At 39.8% G+C, this 17868-nt stretch overlaps 1 protein-coding gene across 3 annotated transcripts in view; it reads left to right on the top strand.

Moving 5' to 3' along the window:
* The window catches only part of ptprz1b (protein tyrosine phosphatase receptor type Z1b), a 120969-nt gene that overhangs the window by 50048 nt on the left and 53053 nt on the right, over positions 1 to 17868 (top strand). For all 3 annotated transcript variants that reach the window (XM_034673182.1, XM_034673179.1, XM_034673180.1), the window contains one exon: positions 2964 to 3032. Coding sequence is in view for 2 of the 3 variants with exons in the window: in XM_034673179.1 (XP_034529070.1) it covers positions 2964 to 3032 (69 nt within the window). In the remaining variant the exon portion in view is untranslated. The remainder of the gene's footprint in view (positions 1 to 2963; positions 3033 to 17868) is intronic.

Consider the following 17868-nt stretch of genomic DNA (forward strand, 5'->3'; position numbering starts at 1 on the left):
AATATGGCTGCCACCGACGATTGGCTTCAAAACAGCGCCCAGGAACAGATGGGTGACATCACGGATACTACGTCCATTATTTATACAGTCTATGGTTGGTTTGTCTTCCATAGAAACTGTGTTCTTACTTACTGGTCGGATAACGTTCGATTTAACATTTTTATTCACAGTTAAGTCTTTACATTAGCCGGTTTTGCTGTAATAAATCACATTTAACTAAAAACATTTAATTCAAGGTAAAGTCTGAACATTAGCAATTTTGTCTTGACATTCTTAACTGATGCAGAAAATACAGAAGCAGCTGTATGAGATCCTCCTTTGTTTTTTTTTTGTCTGTTTTGGTCTTTTTAACTTTGCTACTTACATATATATTTTTTAACATCCCTCACAAGTTTCTCACCGTCTCTTACCTTCTTTTCTCTGCATGATGATGGTTGGTCAGCCATTTTACCGATGCTACATACAGTGTATGAATGTTTTACAACATGGTGAACAGGAGGAGGTGACATCATTATTTGAATGAATGTGCTGGTCTCAATTCCACAGATGATTCAATGTTACATGTGTGATCTGGTTGTCCCCAGTGTTGTTGCTATTAAGAATAACTTACCATTGTTATGGGGTTTTCAACACAGCCAGGTGCTAAGTAAGACGGATGGTAATACATGAAGTTGATGGTGGAGAGACGGACAAACAGCCTCAAGACAATAGCTAATAGCAGCATTTAACCACTTCCTCACAAAAAACAGTGAGGACGTGGTCTGTCAGGATGTAAGAGGAACTTTTACTTCTTTAAATTTTTGTGTCACATTAACAAAAAGTAATATGAGCTTTAAACCTGTACCTGTACCTGAATGCTAATGCTAGCTGTTGTCTGACTGCAGCAATGAAACCTCATCAAATGTTGACAAATGTGTTGTTTAATCCTTCTGTTACCCTCAAAATGACTAACATCTTTTATCCTTGGGGTCAATTTGACTCCAGCATTTTAAACCTCCAGAAACTGATTGTTACCCATGTTTATGTGTCAGGTACTTTATGTTTCTTTGGTGACTACCTAAATATCCTTTAAATAAAATATATTTAAAGCATAAACACAATTTAAAGCATTCAGAAGGACTTTATTTCTAAATCAGAACATCAAACTGCTGCGAGTTTGTCATGCTCTCGTCGGCCCTGCCTTGTTTCTATGTTATCAAAACGTATGACACAGGACTCATCATTGAATGTCTTCAGAGACATGGTGGCTGGAAATATTATATCTCAATCTAAAGGTTGGTGGTTCGATCCCAGCTCCTGCAGTCACATGTGGAAGTGTCCTTGGTTATAGTGACCTCAATATCATCCAAACAACCAAAACAAATGTGTGTAAAAGGTTGATATTTCTTATTTTGTATACAGCTAAAACAGCCTGGGGTCACTGAGGAACTTAGAACATGCAAGCGGCAACCTCCGGTCTAAAAATATGAGTCAATGCGGAAGTGTTAAAAGCTGCAGTTCATCGAGGATCCGCTTGAGGCTGGCTCCGGAAGTACCGGAAGTCACATACACATGAATGGGGAAAAGACGATCTTTGCAGCATTAATAAACATGTTTACTGCCTGGTACAAAAGATGAGTGTAGTCTGAATAGCTAATTTCTCGATGTCCTCTCACTGTGAGGGGGGTGAATTTTTTTCTAATTCGGTGATTTCGAAGATATTGAGATTACTAGTCTTCCAATGAGAGGCACAGCTGCCTGCAGGAACACTGCAGCTGTTGGCTAGGAGGCTCAAAGCCTGCCTCTTTACGTCACACTGGCTCGACAGAAGCAATATGGCTGCCGCTGCCGATTGGTCTCAAAACAGCTCTTCAGAAACAGATGGGTGACGTCACGGATACTACGTCCATATTTTTTACAGTCTATGGGAACATGTCAACGAAATATGAAGCCAAAAAATTTTTTGCTAGTCATTAATTTCAATGATGTTAAACATTGAATGGGGTTGACCCCAAGGATAATAGGAGGGTTAAAACTATCTCTTAATTTCCCTTTTAGATTATCGTTGTTGTTATCAAGTTCGAGCCAGGGGAAATTCTGAATATTCCTCAGATTTCCTCAACCATTACAACTGACAGCCTGGAAAACAGTCGTATGGCATTACAAGTCCTAAAACCATATTTAAAAACAGCTGCTGATGCTGCTCTGCGATCCAAACACTGACAGAATCCTGGCTAGTATGAGAATCAATTTGGATAGTCGTACTCACACTCACACAGAGACACATTAAATCCACTCACTTCAGACATAACTGTATCCTCTACTGTCCCCAAGTGAAAATGACGACCATGAAATAGATGTGTGTGTACCTGTGTATGTGTGAGTGTGCTAGAAAAGTTAATAGTGTCACAGATCCCTCTTGCACCCTTTAAAGTGGTCTGCTGTAAGCTGATAACCCATGATATCTGTGCTCTGTACGTGTGAGTGTGTATTACTGAGACAGAGGGTTGGTCTTATGGTTTTGCTGTATCTGAGAAACCTGTGTGTGTGTTGCACTGAGAGAATGTGGAAAAAAAAGGCGGAGGTGCTCTCAGGCTGCAGAGGGAATCAGGTCATTGTATGTGCAGCAGCAGCTGAAATGAAACTGATGACTGAGAATAAGATGCTAGTATATATATATATATATATATATATATATATATATATATATATATATATATATAGGCACACATATATACAGTGACATCACATATGACAGTGTTACCACATTTGGCTTCTCCTCTCTGACTGAATGAAGTCAGCCTGTTTCCAGGGCACTTGGGAAATGTATCCCCTGAATGACAGACAGGAAAAGCCCATCACTCATCATGTGGCAAAGTCACACAGCAGCTGGTTGTGGTCTCACCTGTCAGCCTGTGCATTTGTGTTTGTGTTCTTGAAAATGATGAATGACGCTAATTATCTCTAATATCTCCTCTCTGTAGTGTCGGCAGCAGAGCCGCTGGTCCGCGGGCTGAGGAAACTCCCAGAAGACATCGACTGGTCGTACTCAGGTCAGGGTGAGCTTTAGCTGTTTGAGGTTAACTTTCACTTTCAATCAGGGGGATGTCATCAGTTGTCTTGCATTAGTTAAAGTAGGCTTGGTTCTTTACTTTTAAACTTGTTTTAGTGTTCGCTTAGGCACTAATTTAATTGGCTCACCTTGCTCCACTTCCCTTCTCTTTTCCACACACACACCTGCACCTGCTCCTTTCGTGATACACGGGGCAGCTGGCCTCATCCCACCTCCTCCCATTTCTCTTTGCCAATCTGAGTCTGGTATTTTAACAGTCCTCATCAGTGTATTTTATAGAGTTGCCCAAGCAACACACTGTTTTCACAACATTTGACACTTGGCTTGAAAATGATAGATCTGAACAATTTCTCACTATGATAATGCAGAATGACATTGACAGCAAACAAATGCAAAAACCCTAAAGTAATGACACTGGGTGTATCATCTATATGAGACGTCACACTCTAATCAATGCATTACAAAGAAGGATGTACCGGTGGATGCCTCACTCTCTGTCCCTCTCTCTCTGATAGCCTACTGAACATCTAGGGAGATGCTAACAAATTCTGGGGAAGATCATCCACTAGTTCATAGATCTTATTTGGTGATTTTTTAATAATAAACTTGAAAAAATGCTGCACTTTTGCAGGTGTCAGATATACTTGCAGGTATAGTCTATAAATGGAAAAATGAATTATATTCGTATATTTATTTGCTCCTCTATCTTTTTGTCTCATTCCAGTATATAATAAGTTTTCAAAGGAAGCAATGAGGCACTGATACCTTGTTAACACACCAATGGATATGGTGCATTTTGCACTTATCATGGCAGCTATGTCCAAAAGCAAGCAGGGCTTGGAAATGAAGCTCTTTGAGTTCCTGATTGGAGTAATAATGCAATAAATAATCAGTAACAGTAAGTTTCAATTGGAAAGTCCTGAGGACGGAGTTGTCCTCAGCTCACCTGTCCAAACACACGACACCTCTTAAATCGGACAACGAGGGACAGTCCCATCAGTCTGGTTAAGTCAGTGTGGACAGGCTGAAAATCACAAGAATTAAGGGAATTATCCATTAACAGCTCCCGTGAGAGAGCCTCAATCAGCCTCAGACCATATGTTTAGACGACCTCGGCTAGCTCCGCTCAAAGCCCCCACTGGGCTAAGCTGTGGCCCACCAGAAACAAAGAGCGGACGCAGCAGACAGACAGTACTGGTCCCAGAGGGAGAGATTAGCCTCTTACTGGTCGGGGGCAATCAGGAGGAACGATCAGATTTAACAGGTCATCAGGGGACTAAATACAGAGCTATTACACTTATTAACCCAGACCCCTAATGGGCTGCCACTGATAACGGAGATGCCATTTGAAGCTAATTATTCTGTGTGGTCAAGTCTTAAGACATTACTTAGAGGCCTGGATGTTGTTCTTAAAAACATTTATGATATACATGTTGAGATATAAGTCTGAATGTCCAACTGATCCAATGATTTTAGGTAAAGATTTCTTCAAAGTTTAAAGTGTTCAATAGATTTTTACCAGGAACCAAATTATCCCAGGAAGACTCCTTCTCTCCAAAACAAACAGATCCATAAAGCCCATAAAAGCCTGAACAAAGCTGTTTCAAATTGACATCTCATTTATCTGATGCTCCTCTAGACTTGGCGGTTGCAAGCTGAGATTCTGTTACATGTGCTCAGCTTGTTTTTCTGATAACACCCAGACGTCGGATGATTAAAATCATTCATCCAATTAAATTACAAAGCACGATAACAGCAAGCAAGATCCAAAAAGCCAGGGTGACACCTGTTACTGGTATGGTACTCGAGACACTGACTGAAGCTGGGCTAAAGTCCTGCACACAAGCTGAAACCTACAGATTCACTGGTTATTGTTGAGTGTATGTCTGTACAGTGATGGCCAACCAGCTCAAACCTTTTTAACAGGAGTGCATTTGATTAGCCACTTATTAGAAGATGATATTTTTATAAAACTGTAACCTGGAGTAAAAAAAAAAAAGGATATGCACATATTTTTTAAATGAAAGGTCTCAGGAGTTGATTTTCATGCATAAGATTGGTGTGATATGAGAAGATTTGATCTTAGAAGTTATTAGGGATGTCAACAATTAATCGAGTATTGATTAATTGATTGTTAAGAACTTACTCAAACACTTTTTTGTTTCGATTTTGTATCACGTGGAAGGAACAAACATCATGTGGTCTCATATTTGGTTCAGCTGTCAGGGAGGTGTTTTAAGTTTAAAGCATGTTTGGATGTGAATCAGCTGACTGAAGGTGTTGCTCACAGTGGAGACGCTCAGCTGGGGGCTGCAGCTGAGTGACAGGTCTCCATGAGCGCTTTTTTTCTCCACCACCGGACTGATTATGATCCGGTTGCGCTCCCGGCTGACACCTGACCACGTTCACATGCTTCTTAATAAGAACGAGTAGACAGAAAACTGGACACTGTGAGTCTGAAATATGTTTCTGTTCAGTTCTCTTGTTGAAGTCTGAGCCTTCACTTTTATGACTGTATGTCCTCAGAGATTATGAGCCTGCTCCACATGTTGATATTTAGCGTGTTTAACATTTTGAACACCTCAGTATGATCCATAGATATTCAATACTGTCAGTTATATACATTTTGTTGTGAAGGAAAATTTGATTCAGGGGAAAAAACAAATTTGGCATTGTTTTTGACATGGAAAACGTTTATGTTTTTCTTAATGATTAATCAATAATTGATGGTCAACTTTTCCAAAGATCGATCACGGAAAATACATGAAACTTACATCCCTAGAAGTTATAGACACCCAAACATTTATAAATGCAGATGCACTTTTCCACTTAATTTCATTCAGAATAAAGTATTTCTGACTTAGATCAGTAACATTTTTGAAAGAAACAGGCGTAGTAATGCTGGTGTAATAATCTGAATCCAGTGTTTGGATCAAACTGACTTTAAATAAGTGCAGAGATACACATTTAATATCAATCTGTCACTCAGCAACAGTGTTCATCAGACAAAATGAAAAAGAAAATAGATTTATGGAATACATTATCAAACTAATTACTCATCATGAGTCTAAACATGAGAACTGGTGATGAGCCATGTTTTAATGGACTTGTAATATTGCAATGACTCATCACACACACACACACACACACACACACACACAGAGGCATGAAACCGACGCAGCCGTGAGATTGTGTTTATTCCACTTGTCCTGAGTCGTTTCTGTCAAAGCAGCATGAATGTGAACAGACACGTGTGTATTCTCATCCTGCAGATTGTTTTCTTTCCCTCTGTCAGATCTGTACCTTCACTCCTGCAGCACTTGCACCTGTTTGACAAAGTGTGAGTGTTTGTATTATGGAATACACTCAAACCATGATGAATGATGCACAGCCAATGAAAATGAAGAGGAGACGTTCTCTTTCTACCCATCCTGATTTTAATCTCTTAACCTTTATTTCCATCTTTCTGTCTTTCCTCTTAAAACCATTTCATTCTCACTCTATCTGATTTTTTTCTTCCTCTTACACTCTAAACTTCTCATTTTCCTCTCTGTTGGATTTGAAGTTCATCATTCCATCTGAAGGTGACTCAGTGGCAGTTCATTTGGATTCATTGAAACTGTAGCCGCTCTGCCGTGTGTATCGATGTGTGTGTGTGTGTGTGTGTGTGTGTGTGTGTGCGTGTGTTAACACAGCCTTGTTGTTCTGACCGGCTCTGTTTCTTGCCTTGTGCTGTGCGCTGAGTCGTGAGTAAAAACATTAACATGTGAAAGAAACGCACTTCATTGTGAGGCGCCGTGCACAGCTTTTTAGCTGGGTAAGGAGTACAGAGGGGACAAAGGGATATAAAAGCAAGAGGGGGGCAGAAGAGGGAGAAATTGAGTGAAAGAGACTTGCAGGGAAAGAAGAACTCGGGTTGAATGGGAGAGAGGCAGAGAGGGAAAGTTAAATTAGTAAAGTGAAATCGGGCTGTTTCCACCTCACTCTGAATGAGGGCTTACCAGTATGAAGCACAAAGAGCTCCACAAAGAGATGTAAGATCTCTGTGTCGTTAACCATGCTGGGAAAATACTTATTACTTCACAGTTTAGCAATAGTTTTTCTAAGTAGAGATTATCAGAGAAATAGGGAAAACTTAAGGATACAAGTTAGAAAGTGCAATAACAAGGTGCAAGAGATTTAGAAAGTATGCATCCAGCTTGTAAACGTAGTAAGATAAATACAAAATATTAACATTCTAGCATTGTTGGTGTCTTGATTTTTGGTTTCACTGTTTGGCGTTTCCTTTTGTTAAACCTTCACACTGATCAGGAACTCTCACATGCAGAGTGTGACAGTGGCAGAGTTTATTCCCCAGAATGTTTAAACCTCTCATCTATCTGACAGAACCACCAAGAGTACCAAATCTCCACATGTTGAGCATACAACAACATCATGTAGCAAAATGCATAAGAGGCTTCAGCTGTGTCCCACTTCATGGGCTGCATCCTTCTAAGGGTACAGGCTACGAAGAATGTCTCTTACATAGCTGACATAGACCGTTAACTCCAAATTTACACAGGATAGGCAGCGTACGTCGCAACCAATACGTTCATGTGTAACAAGCGGCAACCTCTGGTCTAAAAATGCTTAAAAGTTCTAGAAATGTTAAAAACTGCAGTTCATCGAGGATCCCCTTGAGGCTGGCTTCAGAAGTACCAGAAACCACATACACAACAATTCAAAAAAGATCTTCACAGCAGAAATAAACATGTTTACAGCCTGGTACAAAAGACGAGTGAAGTCTGGATAGCTCATTTCTCGGTCGGTACACACTGTACAGGGCAAATATTTTTCTAACGCAATCTCAATATCTTTGAAATTGAGATTACGAGTCTTCCAATGAGAGGCACAGCTGACAGGCGGTAACACTGTAGCTGTTGGCGAGGAGGCTTAAAGCCCGCCTCTTTACGTCACAATCGCTCGACAGCAGCAATATGGCTCCCGCCGACGATTGGCCTCAAAACAGTGCTTAAGAAACAGATGGGTGACATCATGGGTACTACGCAAGCGGCAAACTCCGGTCTCAAATGATGAAGCCAATGCGGAAGTGCTATAAACTGCAATACATCAAAAATCCGCTTGAGGCTGGCTGCAGAAACACCGGAAACCACATAGACATGAATGGGAAAAAGACGATCTTTGCAGCATTAATAAACATGTTCACAGCCTGGTTCAAAAAACGTCTTGGCCCTACAAAGCTAATCTCTCTAATGGCACACACTGTACGGGGGGTGAATTTTTTTCTAACGTGACGGTTCAGAAGATATTAAGATTACGAGTTTTGCCCAAATAAGGACATGACTGACGTGACTCCCTGTCGGGAACACACAGCCATTGGCTAAGAGGCTCACACTACGTCACACTCTGCCTGGTTGAGTTCCGCATTTCCAATATGGCTGCTGCCGTCAATTTGCTTCAAAGCAGCTCTCAGGAACAGATGGGTGACGTCACAGATAATACGTCCATATTTGATACAGTCTATGATGTGTACACAGGGCACGCTGGGGCGCATCTCAGCTCCGTCTCGGCAGTGTGTCCCCGCACCGCTCCGCAAGAGATACACTTCAAGTCTATTTTGACGGAGCCTGTGCCCAGGACGCGTCAATCTGCACAGAAAAGAACGATCTGGACAGGAAGTCAGGCACAAGGATCGCATACAACATCCGCCAATTTCAAAATAAAACATCATATACAGACTCCCGACCGTTTAAAGATCATGTAGATCAGAAATATTCATCGATTATGGATGTAAGCTACAAACAGCCGCATATCAGTGATCCATGTCGACTACAACAGGACTTTAAGATGATAACTGTGTCAGAAGGTAACAGGACAACAAAATTATTATTATATTCATATTAATCTAAACCTGCAAAAAACTAAACTTTATAGTTCTGCATCATACTCAGTGATGATTAAAGCACAAAAGTAATGGTATACTATCCAAATGATTCAACCACAGAAAGGCTCTGTAACCTGTTGTTTGTATGTAGTTCTCTCTATGCTGGACCCATCTGATCCTGGCTGCTCTGAGCTGGTGCTACACTCCAAGCTCCGTGCCGTCGGGCGGAGCAAATATGCTGTGCAGCCGTAACGCAACGTGGCGCATCCTGTGGAAAGGCTTGGGGTGAGGCTGAACTGAAATGAGACAATCTAGTCTACAGAGCATTTTCTGTTTGCAGCTGTTACCCCACTCTTATGTTTAAAGGGCCGCTCCTGTCTCCTAGCATCAGGTCGTTAGCTGGCTAGTAAATCAACATTGTGAAGATTCAAGATCTTCCTTGTTTAAAGGAAAGGAGATTTATACTTAACAGTGTATCTGCCATCTAGTTTGAACTGGTGCACAAAGAATCCTGGGATAGGTTGGGATATGAAGTATGCACCAGGTGCATCTTTCTTAGCCAGGGAAGGAGGATGCATTCATTGGCTAAAAGAAGGTCTTTGAATTGAGACAGCATTGTCGCCCAGCTGTGGATCAGAGGGTCTTGAAATGCGTCCTTTGAATGATGAATAGGATACAGTTTCTGTTTCTAGTCACAACAAATGTACGAGTGATCCGACTCTTCTGTTAGTCCTACATTTGTTCCACCTGCTCTCTAGGGAAACACTGTACTCCTTACCTGATAGACATAATGTCCACTAACGTATGCATAATGTCATCCTTTAGTTTGCTCTTAATGTAGATCTTTGTCTTATTGTTTGACTTAAACTTCAGTATTTTCTTTGCTTTGGCTCCATGCTTTAATTGCAGTATATTTTTCAACATTCAGAGACATGTACTGTGATTTTTAAGCTTTAAATGAAGTTAGATTAGATTAGATTAGATTAGATTAGAAAATCTTTATTTTCCCAAAGGGGCGATTTGGTTCGCAACAGCAGTCCTGCACACATCCTATACACACAAGCAATACACATAATAACAAACACAAGTTCACACATTCATTTAAATACATATCCATACAACTCCCATGGATGACATCATCTTTCCTGCACATTAGACCAAAGGTACCACAATCCGTTACTTGATTGATGGCATCACAGTGTTTATATCTGCAGATATCTCTCTTGTTGAAGCAGAGACTGGATTTGGCTCACATTGATATCTTCAGTTTCAGTTATTTTTCGTTATGGCTGTGCCAGCTTGATGTCTTTGTTCTGGATTTAACTTATTCCAAAATTAAAATCTCTGTAGCTCACAAAGGTTTTTTAAAGTATGAACATAAAACCTGCAGGTACTGTGTGTGTGTGTTTGTGGAGGAAAGAATCCCTGCTGCTCCTCATGCATGTGTCCTCTCCTCAGTCTCTACGGGGTCCCTGGGATCCTTCTGCCTGGAAGACAACCCCCAGGGCCCCATCTGTTTTGTGTGTATTTGTGCATGTGTTTCTGGGTAATTGTGCACTCTGATAACCTGGGGTTTTCTCTGGCAGGCAAATGCGATGAGATGCAACACATTTTTCAAATATTCTTCTACAAATATCTCTAACAAACTCTGAGTCTGTTTGTACCACAGCACTGTGACACTAAGAGACATAGGATTGTCTGTGTTGACTCAGCTTTAGAGGCCGTTTCCAAAGAGGTAATCTTCCACAGAATAGCATGGCAGTGAATCAACAGAATAACTGAAATATCATATTCTGTGTAGGATTAGATGTGTAGAAATAAGGATAAGCAAGATGAAAAGGAATCAGGAGTTACACAAAGACGAACACCATGATATAGAATGTGTTATTTATTGCAGATAATGTTGACTGTATTTTGTCAGCTTCTTTTTTCTACCTCTGTATCTGCATCTCTCCCTCTCCTTCTCTCGCTCTCTTCTCTGTGTCTGTCTCCATGTCTCTTCTCTCTGCTTGATCCAAGTCTTACCCGGGGGCGGCGCAGGCTGCAATGCTCCCCAGTGCTTTGTCGGGGGAATACACACACGCACAGACACACAGACACACAGACACACAGACACACAGACACACAGACACACACAAATATGCAGATTCAACATATGAAAACTTCTGTCAGCCCATACAAGTCTATAACATTCAGTCCCTAACCTATTTCTTCTTCTTCTAAATGATCTGATTGGAAGTGGAAGCGGACTGACGCAGAAATCCAATGATTCATACTTTCACATTAAGAACCAGATCACACTCCTGGTTTAAGAGATCAGCAGTTTCCAAGAAAACATCCCCATCCAGTAGTCATTAGTACGTCTGACTCATTAGGATCCGACTAATAGGGACAGCATGAAAGGCTGTTTGAAGGCCCTGTCTCCCAAACCCCAGAAGATTCCTGTGTGTAATATGTTCACTCATTATGGCAATCCTATTTTCAGATCTGTGAGCAGTTGTGAACAGTTGAATTTGTCTTATGTACAGTACATATTTTCATTGGTATGACAAATGAGTTCACTGCATTAGAAAGTAACACAATTTCCATTATAATGAAACCTCAGGTTTGATGCTGTGAGAAGAGGTTTTACAACAAAACAAGTGTCATCCAGCAGTTTGAGCCTGTCTCAGGTTAAAGCTGCTGTTGGTATTCACAGAGTAAACATCTGTTCAGAGAGAGGGACTTCGAATGTCAACACTATCCCTCCCAACCAGATTTCATCTGAGCCCCCAACACAGATCTGCGTGTGCAGTCATGATAGTGCCGGACTCATAACCAATCGGAGGACATAGTAGCGGCCGCCCCTTAACCAATAAGGACAGAGGATTGGAGATTAGCTCTGACTGGTCCGTCATAACGGGAACGAGGGGAATAATAACATTGCTTGATACAAAGGCATTGGGAAACGCAGAGATTTCACAATAGTCTCAAATTCCTTCACTTACTGATGAGTACCGATGGGCATTATGACCTTTTCTCCAAACCCAGCAGAAAAAAAGTAAAAAAATTTTTTTACACCATTCCTACATACAGCAGCTTTAAATCACACGACACAGTACCATCCCATAACCCACTGCTTTTAAAAATGACAGTATGCAACAAGAAAGCTGCAGTTGTTCACCATAGTTCCAAAAATCCTGTCACATAGTATTATGCCTTGCTGAGCAGTGCATTAGTGTCAGATAAATCTTTAATCTTCAAAGTTGTGTTGGCCTTTATGGACCATACTAAATCTTCTCTGACTCTCTTCTCTCATTTAAAAATCAACTGAAAACCCCTCTTTAAAAAAGCCTACAACATGTGGGCTCTGCTCCCTCCCTATCTGTCCTGTCTTAAACCTGTATCTGTTTTGCACACCATGTAAAAAGTATTTCAGTATCTAGAAAAGGACAATATAAATCTTGTCAATTATTATTATTATTATTATTATTATTATTATTATTATTATTATTACTATTACTATTATTATTATTATTATGATTATTATTATTACTATCATTATTATCATTATTATTATTAATACTATTATTATTATTATTATGAATATTATTATTACTATTATTATTATTATTATTATTATTATTATTATTACTATTATTATTATTAATACTATTATTATTATTATTATTATTATTATTAAAAACTATATTACTACTAATATTATTATTAGAATAATAACTTGAAGAAACAAGATCCCACCAAAACGACCCATACATTATTTTGTATGGGTTGGTATAAAGGTACATTTCAGCAACTTTATGAGAAAATGGATGACATCCTTTCACAGTTACATATTTTAATTCCTGATCTTTATGATCAGGAACGTTCCAAGGTGACTAATTTCAAAGTAATTTAAATGGAAATGTAGATAATGACTAGTTTGTCTAAAGGTAAGAAAATACTCAGGAAAACACATTTAGGCCTGATTTATATGACACCTGCTAAACATGAGTGTGACTAGCAGAGCTAGCACCACCGCCCTGCAGTCCCCTTTTCAGGGTAATGTCCATTTATGTGCTTTCCAGAATTTATTTTTTCTTAGTAACTTAACACCAGTGACAGAACAACTCCTCAACAGTCTGAGGCCAAGGATAAATACATCTCATACACCTACACACTCACTAACACTCATAGATGTCAGACAAAAAAACCCAGAATGAGATATTTTTGAATTTTTTCAGATGAAACTCTCACTTCCTGCTAGTATGTTCCTGTATGGTTCACATAGTTGAGCGTCTTTTCTCTTGCCCTTGGCAATGTAAGTGAGTCTTTTCAGACTGATAGAGTCAGGGTTCCACCCACCACTAGCCGGTGTTGAAGCACTAAAGCTTTGACATTCCAGGCCTAAAATAAGAAAACATATTTGAACTTATTTAACCAACTAGAACTTCTGGTTTGGACAATGTGTAATGCTTCAGTTAACTAAATGCACACTTACCTATTAAAATATCATTAAAAATTCTATCCATTCATAACTTCAGCCCATTTACAGTTCATTTGAGTGGCTCTTAAATGAGCCACTCATCCATTCTATTAGTTATTGTCTTATTCATTCAAAACCTTTATTTGTATCCTTCATTGTTGTCAAGCTCACAGGCGTGTTATAGAATTGAATGAAAAACACATTTTATCGATCACAAAAAAACTATAGAAATCAATTACAATCTGAGACACAGCAGCTCAAAATCGAAGTCCTAAACTCTGCAAGAGAGGGAAGAGCTGTAATCTGTAGAGTGTGTGGGAGGGTATTTCATGGGTAAGAGGTATCAAATGAAATGCAGATTTACCAAGTTCAGAGCACGCTCGGGGGACCTTCAGAAGGAGCCAGTCTCTGAAATGAGTCATGTAGCTTCCATAATTCCACTCCAACAGGGCTGTAATGTAAGGAAATCACCTATTGTGTAGCATCTAAGTTTAGACCGCGATGATATTTAATCTACAGAAAAACACATCTTGATGATGTATTTAAAAAAGATCAGAGACACTGTTAGACAAAGTCAGACACTGACTTTCACAGAATGATTTGAGCACACTCAAAGCTTCAACATGGATTCAGCTGGAGATCACTCAGTGACCCACAGACATATCAGTTACATAGTTCAGCTTTCATTATTATTTAAGGATGACACTGTTGCACATTGAGAAATATGCAGGACTGCATGTGCAAAGTGTCCAATCAGTGTCATTATGGCGTGCAGTCAGTCTGAGATAATGATGATTACTCACTGATGTCCACTGTCCAGTGATCCCTGTTAATGAGGTTGCACTTATCAGGAGTTCCAGTTTAGCTCCCACTTTCTCTGTTCCATTTAAGTTCCATGAAACGTATGTTCCCTGCAACTGTAAGATATGTCACATACCAACCTGAGGACATCCCTTAAATCCAAGTCACAGGTCTGTGGCGAATTGGGCTCTGCCGGCTTTTGTGATACAGTTGCCTGCTGACTTCAGTACTAACAGTGGCACTTGCATGCTGAGCTGGTAGGTGGTTTCTCAAACAAGCTGTCTGGGACAATATGTGATAATTTATTACATATTGTATTAAACTACAAAATCAGAGTCATTTGAAAGCCGCGCCTCATCCTGCAGAGGGAAGGATGTGCTATGTTTCATCATGTACACATTTATGTATGACTAGTAATCTGCCTGAAGCTCTTAATCTGAGTTAATTTTAATCCATTTAAGTGTGCATTAGCATGTCTTTGTTGTTTTTAATGATCAATATTGTAATCAGAGTGTCTCAGTGTCCCATGAGGATCTAAAAGCTGCAGCCGAGGTTTCCCCGCCACCACAAAAAAGAGAATACTGAAGCTTTGATCCCGGGTTTCTGAGTGTCTCTCCACGAGCGAGCTGTTCGCCTCTGTTGTCTCCTTCTCTCATCTCTCATGTGTCTGTTGTCTCTTTTTCTGTGTACATGCATGTATTCACCACCCACCATGTTCTCAACTGCTCTCTTAGTCACCAAATACTTTAGGCTGGCTTCTCTTCTGCTCCAGTTGTTGCTCAGCTCAGTGTGGCTGCTCTTGGAGCCCTGTGGGAGACATGAGGTAATCATGCAGAGGTGTGTATGTGTGCTCCTTTACACTGAAACACACGCTCCATGTCCCCCATTTTCTGTCCTTGTGTCCTACTTTCAGCATTGTACAGCTGGGTTAATGAGGCTGTAATTTCTGCCCTTTGTCATCCAGGAGTGTAACTGTTTGAAATGTAATAGCTTGGATATCCAAAATGGTATTACATTGTACACAGCGCGGTCACGTTGAACAATCTGGCCAGCCCAATTTCTCCTAAATTACAGCCTGTATTTATTCATAAGTAGGAGTAATCTAATTGGTCAAGGCAGAGCTCAATAAGTGGAGCCAAAGAAGCAGAAGCTTTTTGTTTACTGCATCTTTTTCTATTTGGATTTGGAGTGAACTTACACTTGACATGTTTAGAAAAAACTGTGAATTAGTTTGGATGTGCAAGTGTGCCACGTTTAATATTTAACTAAGTAACTCCATGAACGGAGTCTCATCCCGGTCGTCTCTCGCTCCAGAAACCTTTTCATATTCAGACGTCTAGATGCCAGAGATCACATGAGGAGCACACAGGGACTCTGATTCATACCCCCAGGTTTTTTTCTTATTTTGAATAATCTGACAGGTCTGATTGTCAGATATTCTGGCTGCTGATGTGCGCGACAATCCATCATTAACATAGGAGATATCTCTGGATGAGTGTGGGTGTGCGTGCAGTTCTTTCTCTGCCATTCATAATAGATTCATTTACTCGCTTAGATCTTGTCAGCCTCAGACTTTGCCTCCTTTATGTCAGTCTGTGAGTGTGTGTGTGTGTGTGTGTGTGTGTGTGAGTGTGAGTGTGTGTGTGTGCCCATGAATGTATTCACAGACATTGATTCTGCAGAATAGAAATGTTTTCCTCCACACAAAGGAGCAGTTCTTGTTTCTCAGTTGAAGTCTCTGCAGTGTTATAATCAAAGAGTTTTACTATAGACTGAGAAACTGATTCAAACACTACACCAACTAAGACAAAACAATTGGTCCCTAATGGCAAATCCACGGTGTAAAATTGAGGTTACAGGGTAAAGTAACAAGGTAGAAAGTGTCCCTGATAACACTAATGGCCTTGTTTTTTTTTTTTTAGTATTATATCGGACATGTTGCCCTTGATCTTCTTCGTCTTTTTTAATAGTTATCCTATTTCCCCTGTTTTGTTCCCAAAAGCAAACCAGTTGATTTTTCTCCAAAACCAACAAGTACACTCTCAGGAGCCTTCTTCAACTAGCAAAACCTTTGGAGCAAACTGGTCTGTACCCTTAAATGGGTCACAACATCATTTGAAGGACATGTCTTTTCTTCAACCAAATGCATTTCAGTAACAGGGTGGTTCAAACACACTCTAATGCAGCAGGTGTAGGTAAGGCACCCTAACCCTGACTATCACTATATACTACAGTATGTAAAACATGGAGGCAGTTTCAGTGATGTCATCCATTGGTTTCTCAAAAGGGGTTTGAAGCTACGTCAAGGCGGTCAACATATTGGAAATGCTCAACTTGGAGCTGGGCGATATTGAAAATGATGTTATCATGATGAAATATTTCATATCAGTCGATATCGATAATTATCACGATAAATCGTTTCATTTAAATTTCTCCTGAGTGGAAGTTGACATACCAGACATTTTGTTAGTTTGTATCTGGATTTAGTTTTCTGATGAACTTCTTGAATCCATCATTTCTGACGGTGCTAAAAGGAAGCAGGTCTTTAATGTAAGATGAGATTTTTGTGATTTTAGTTTGTAGATTCTTATTTTTCTCAGATTTAGGTTATTTGCCTACTTTGATTCAACAAAGATATATCAAATTATATTATGTGTATCAATTTATAGAGTATTGTATTGAGTTGTGCACTTCCCTTTAAGATTACTAAGGGTTACAATGTTACAATGTTACAATGTCATTTAGCAGACGCTTTTATCCAAAGCGACGTACATACAAGAACAAGAACAACACAAGCAAAGATCTAGACAAGAGGAAACAAGATCAGTACGGGTAACAAAGTGCTTCAAGTCCATTTGGATGCAGGTACTGCCAAGCAGTGTAAAGGCAATGCACAAAAGTAAATAAGGAATTGTATTTATTTATTTATTTTTCTTAATAAAATAAGGAACATCTACAATGAAGCAACCAAACCATTTAAGACCTTCCATTATCATCATCAACAGTTAACATCACCACAATAATGACCAAAGTACCAAGTGCTGAGTCACTGCAGAGCTGAACACAGATTCCCAGAGTAGAGCAGGACTGTAGCTGGAAGACACGATCTGCCACTGGGGACAACAGTGGAGAACAGTCTAGCTAAGTGCATAGTGCTTCCTCACGGGTTACGGGCAGAGTGATGTTGTTTCCTACAGTGCAGTGAATGCATCACGGTTATTCAGTGTTCAGTTGTAGCAGGTCAAACTAGAAACTGATAAAGAGACTTTATCGTGAACTTACACAGGCCTTAAACTTCCTGATGCAAAACTATGATTAAACCTGTAGTCTTAATATCTTCAAACAGATGAGTCCCCCCAAAAAGTAATCGCCTGTAGAGTGTGTTTAAATAAAAATTACCTAGTCAAAACAAATCCTCCTTTTGTACCAAGTTGTAATTTTGCTGTAATGGTGGCCATTTTTACATGGGTGTCGATTGGGATTCAAGGCTTTTGTAGCTAGCCCCCAGTGGACAACTGAGGAACTGCTTTTTAAAATGTTTCTCTAGTAGACTTCATTTTTTAACACTGGAGGTTGCCACAAAGTTGTATCTACCATTCAGCTAATTTGAGAAATCAGTAAAAGAGCACTTGAAAATCAGAAAGCATTATGACCCAGTAGGAACAA

The sequence above is a fragment of the Notolabrus celidotus genome, chromosome 21 (genome assembly GCF_009762535.1).
Source record: "Notolabrus celidotus isolate fNotCel1 chromosome 21, fNotCel1.pri, whole genome shotgun sequence".
Classification (NCBI taxonomy): domain Eukaryota; kingdom Metazoa; phylum Chordata; class Actinopteri; order Labriformes; family Labridae; genus Notolabrus; species Notolabrus celidotus.